The sequence below is a fragment of the Prionailurus bengalensis genome, chromosome X (assembly GCF_016509475.1).
Source record: "Prionailurus bengalensis isolate Pbe53 chromosome X, Fcat_Pben_1.1_paternal_pri, whole genome shotgun sequence".
Taxonomy (NCBI): domain Eukaryota; kingdom Metazoa; phylum Chordata; class Mammalia; order Carnivora; family Felidae; genus Prionailurus; species Prionailurus bengalensis.
This window is the reverse complement of record NC_057361.1, coordinates 116074426-116078807: the sequence shown is the minus strand read 5'-3', so window position 1 is coordinate 116078807 and position 4382 is coordinate 116074426. Positions and strand designations below refer to the sequence as shown.

Below are 4382 nucleotides of genomic sequence, written 5' to 3'. Positions count from 1 at the left end.
ACACCATTTGTTGAAGAGACTGTCCTTTACCCATTGTCTGTCCATTCCTCCTTGTCAAAGATTAATTGACCATCTAATTGGGGGGTTACCACTGGGTTTTCGGCTCTAGTCCACTGTTCTGTGTGTCTCTTTTCATGCCAGTACCACACTATTTTCATTACTACCGCTTGGTGGTATCTTCATTTTTTATTAAGAAGAAGATTCTATAGACTTATGCCCAGGATGATTTAACTCATCTATAACACTTTAAGAACTACTGTGGCAAGGCTGCAAATGGCCTCCTTACCATTTAAGAAGTCAGAATAGTTCTTCAATATCTAAGGCAAAATCCCCTTTTCACTCTCTTCTCTAAATACCTCCCTCTGTGTGTGTGTGTTTTTTTTAACGTTTATTTATTTTTGAGACAGAGAGAGACAGGGCATGAACGGGGGAGGGTCACAGAGAGGGAGACACAGAATCTGAAACAGGCTCCAGGCTCTGAGCTGTCAGCACAGAGCCCGACGCGGGGCTTGAACTCACTGACCATGAGATCATGACCTGAGCCGAAGTCGGCCGCTCAACCGACTGAGCCACCCAGGCGCCCCCCTCCCTCTGTGTTTTTAATAATGCCCCAACCTTTTTGATTTGAGTTTGATAGACTATTTGATGGGAAGGAGAAACAAGTTGTTAAAAATCATTTGATAATATTTATACACACGAGCTTATCCTTCTCCATGGTGAGAGTATGTTGTCAGAACATGTCACAAATGGTGATGATGTCATAAACTCCTACAGCAGGCTGAGCCGTCTCAAATACAGGAGTTTCCTTGGTAGAAGAAACATTTGAACAAAGCCCTGGACATGAATCTTTTTATTTATGTCGTGCTTTTGGTTATTTGGACAAATAGTTGTTTAGATACGAACCAAAGTTATGGATCTCCTACCACAGGTAAGTGCCTAACCTGAAAATTTAGAAATTACGCTCTATTATGTTATACACTCGAGCACTTAATTAGACAAGCTAGCCGTGTTTAAGAAATCTGCTCTCTGTTGGGTGTTACCAGGAAAATACCTGAGGGTTTTAGTTCTGTGTGAAAAACCCAAGGAACACGGAAGCAGAAAGAGTACAGACATATTGTCCCCCTTCACTCCCCTTCCCCACCCAATCCACCAACCTCTGCCCTCAATCTGCCCTCGGTCTGGCATGGCACTTAACACATAACAGGCTTCAACGAGAGTTTTTCTTGTCTCGACCCTTCTCCACCATACCCATTTACACACAAACATTAACACTCAAGTACATTCATACGCGCAAGACATACACACACTCCAAAACCTAGGTAATGAACGGGGTGAGCAAGCCACGATGCAGGGATAACCCAGGGTATGTACTGATGAGCCAGAGATGCCTCCCAGATTTGGCTTCTAGACTGTGGCTGGGGATGGGGTAGAGGGAGGAAACTGACAGGGGAACGCTTGCCATGCTTTAACAAAATCACCGCGGAAAAGGTGTGATTTTGACCCTGAGTGGCAAACCGCTATCAAATGGAAGAAAACTGGATTATCTAACACATTTTCTGGGGATATAATCTCTTTGACAGGAGCCAAGCACGTCGAATCAATGGACGCCAAACTGGACAGCTTCAGGAGACGTCTACTGGTTATCACAATTGGTATTATGATTATAGCTTTCGTATTCACCTGTTTTTGTTTCATCCATTACAACTGTCTGAGCGACGACACGCTCAAGGCAGAAATGTAAGTTTTGCACCTTTAAATTGAGAATACGTGTGTGTACGCATCGCGGAGGCTTCGTGGGTGCTGTGGTTACGTCCCGTGAACCCCAGACTTCTAAAGAGCTCATCTCGTGGGTGGATACTCCACTTCAATAATATCAGCTCTGAAATATTCTCAAGTACATTAGCAATTTTAGCCTGTTGTAAAGCTATGTCCCATCGAGGGTTCAGCCGAGCCCCAGGCTATTCATTTCATTGTAAACTGAGTCTAGGAAAAGAGGGCCTGACTATCTGACCAAGACAGGGAGAATGAAGAAGCGGAGTGACAGGGAGTGGGGTCTTTGCATTCCCAAAACAATGAAACCTCTTGGACGGTCACCATTTTAAGACCTAATGGCATGAAACATCATTCACCATTGTTGTTCTCATAATCTCAGTCCCTGCCTTTCATATAGGAGGGTCAGGCTGACCCTGATATAGTAGTTCCCTAAAAATCTCCCAATACCAGGACTGAGGACGAACATATAGCCAGTGCTCTACCCCTGTAGTGTTCGAGGGATGTCGTGAATGTAAATCTGCATGGATAGGTAACGCAATGGCGTAGAGATGACAGGAAAGAATGACTCCGGTCTAAAGAGTTTATTTGTTTCTTATGACACGTTGTGACAGCTGTGTAGAAGTTGCTGCTCAACTTGCGGCCTTTTATGTTTTCAAGTTTAATTCTCAGAATATGTGAAATTCCCTCTGTCCTTCTCCACGGTAGACTGGAAACCGCTCTGTGTCTTTCCCTATGCAGGCTACGTGGTGAAGTAATGTGGACGAAAGAGTGAAATACTCTTAACAGAAATAAAAAGCATTCGGCAGGAAGTCGTATCTGTAACCTGAGTCGCGGCTTTCACCACACTCCAATTCTTCCTGTGTTTGCTTTTCCTACTAGAGGCAAAAAAAAAAAAAAGACCAAAGTCTAAGTTGACATAGTAGCCTGTGTCTTGTGATAGCGATAGTACTTCTGTTTTAAATTGTCGTATTCTAAGTTTTCCATGTTTCCAGGCTCAAGAAAGAAGGTGTGCCAGCCAAGTCGTCCACGCCATCATCCAAAATGTCATTCAGCGAATCCAAGACAGCCAGCACATGCAGTCTAGAAAACCAATCCCTGCCGTCTGCTATAGACAAGTTATCTAGTGTCTCATGTCCGGAAAAGTCCTCCATATCATCCAGCACAAAAAAGTCCGTCGGGCCCTCGAGTCTAGAAAAGCTGTGTGTGTCCTCTAGTACACAAAAGTTCAACAAACCATCAAGTCAAAGGAAGAAAAGGCCACCGTGCTCAGTAAAAAAATTCAAGTCATCGCACCTGGAGAAGCCATATCGAACACGCAATCTGGGAAAGCCATATAAGCCAGCTCGTGCCCATAAGCTAGTTGGTCAGGCCACTTCATCCTACCGAAATAAGGCAGCGAGGCCACCCCGGCCGGCCGGTCTGCAATACGCAGTCAGGCCAACCAAGCCACTTTGTCCACCCCACCCGCAAAGTCGCATCTCGCCACCCAAGCGATCCAGTGTGCAGAAACTAACCAAGTCCCCTAGACATCGTAAACTCAAAGGGTCAGTTTGTGCCCGTAGCGCAGAGATGTTATCGAGGCCTCAGTTAATCAAGCCTTGCCGGCGCTATAAGGAAAGATGTCTCGTCTGCCAAAGTTCTGAGCCTTTGATCAGTAATATATCTGAGGCACAGAATAGAAATGCTCAAAACCCACTTTGTCCAAGTGAAGCGAAGCCTTGCGCCCAGTCCTTTCTCAAGGCAGATTACAGAGACAACGTATTCCGTGGCAACGTGAGCTACAGTGATACTATGACATATGACAGTAATGACAGTGATAGGGAGGTAACCATTATTTGCAACATGAAACACGAGGCCACCCCTGAACGCATCCAAGATAATTAAGGACTCAGTGAAAAGAAAAACCACCTGTGAAGAAGCAAACTTACACCAACTCTCTCATGCTCACTGTCTTCTAAAACACTGATAGTGGGAAATCTATTTGCAATCGTCATTGAGATTACTCCTATCCATCTGGGAAGCAAGTGATTTAAAAAATGATAAATAAACGCATGATGTAACAAATGCTTTTGTTGTAATTATTTTTGCATTTTAGAGGCATGAGGCTCTTTCGATGTATCTGACTTGGATCTGCTCACTGGAATGGGAACCAGGAGCATACAGGCACACGCCAATCTAAAACAGGTATTGCAAACTACATGGATGGAACTGGAGGGTGTTATGCTAAGCGAAATTAGTCCGTCAGAGAAAGACAAATATCATGCGACTTCACTCATATGAGGACCTTAAGAGACAAAACAGATGAACAGAAGGGAAGGGAAGCAAAAAGAATATAAAAGCAGGGAGGGGGACCAAACAGAAGAGACTCACAAACATGGAGAACAAACAGAGGGTTCCTGGAGGGGCTGTGGGAGGGGCGATGGGCTAAATGGGGAAGGGGCATTAAGGAATCTACCCCTGAAATCATTGTTGCACTAGATGCTAACTAACTTGGAGGGAAATTAAAAAATAAAGCAATCAGTTAATTAAAAAATAAATAAATAAAAACGAAAAATCTGACAGAAAAATACATACCTACATACATACAAGTTCTAATACCACTGTCTTAT

General features: G+C 44.0%; 1 protein-coding gene across 1 annotated transcript; it reads left to right on the top strand.

Moving 5' to 3' along the window:
• The first annotated feature begins 788 nt into the window (after positions 1-788).
• Positions 789-3831, top strand: CXHXorf66 (chromosome X CXorf66 homolog). The gene is made up of 3 exons (XM_043570445.1): positions 789-928; positions 1581-1737; positions 2766-3831. The coding sequence occupies exons 1-3, from the start codon at positions 841-843 to the stop codon at positions 3655-3657; spliced, it is 1137 nt and encodes a 378-aa protein (XP_043426380.1). The 5' UTR covers positions 789-840; the 3' UTR covers positions 3658-3831.
• Positions 3832-4382: the final 551 nt, after the last annotated feature.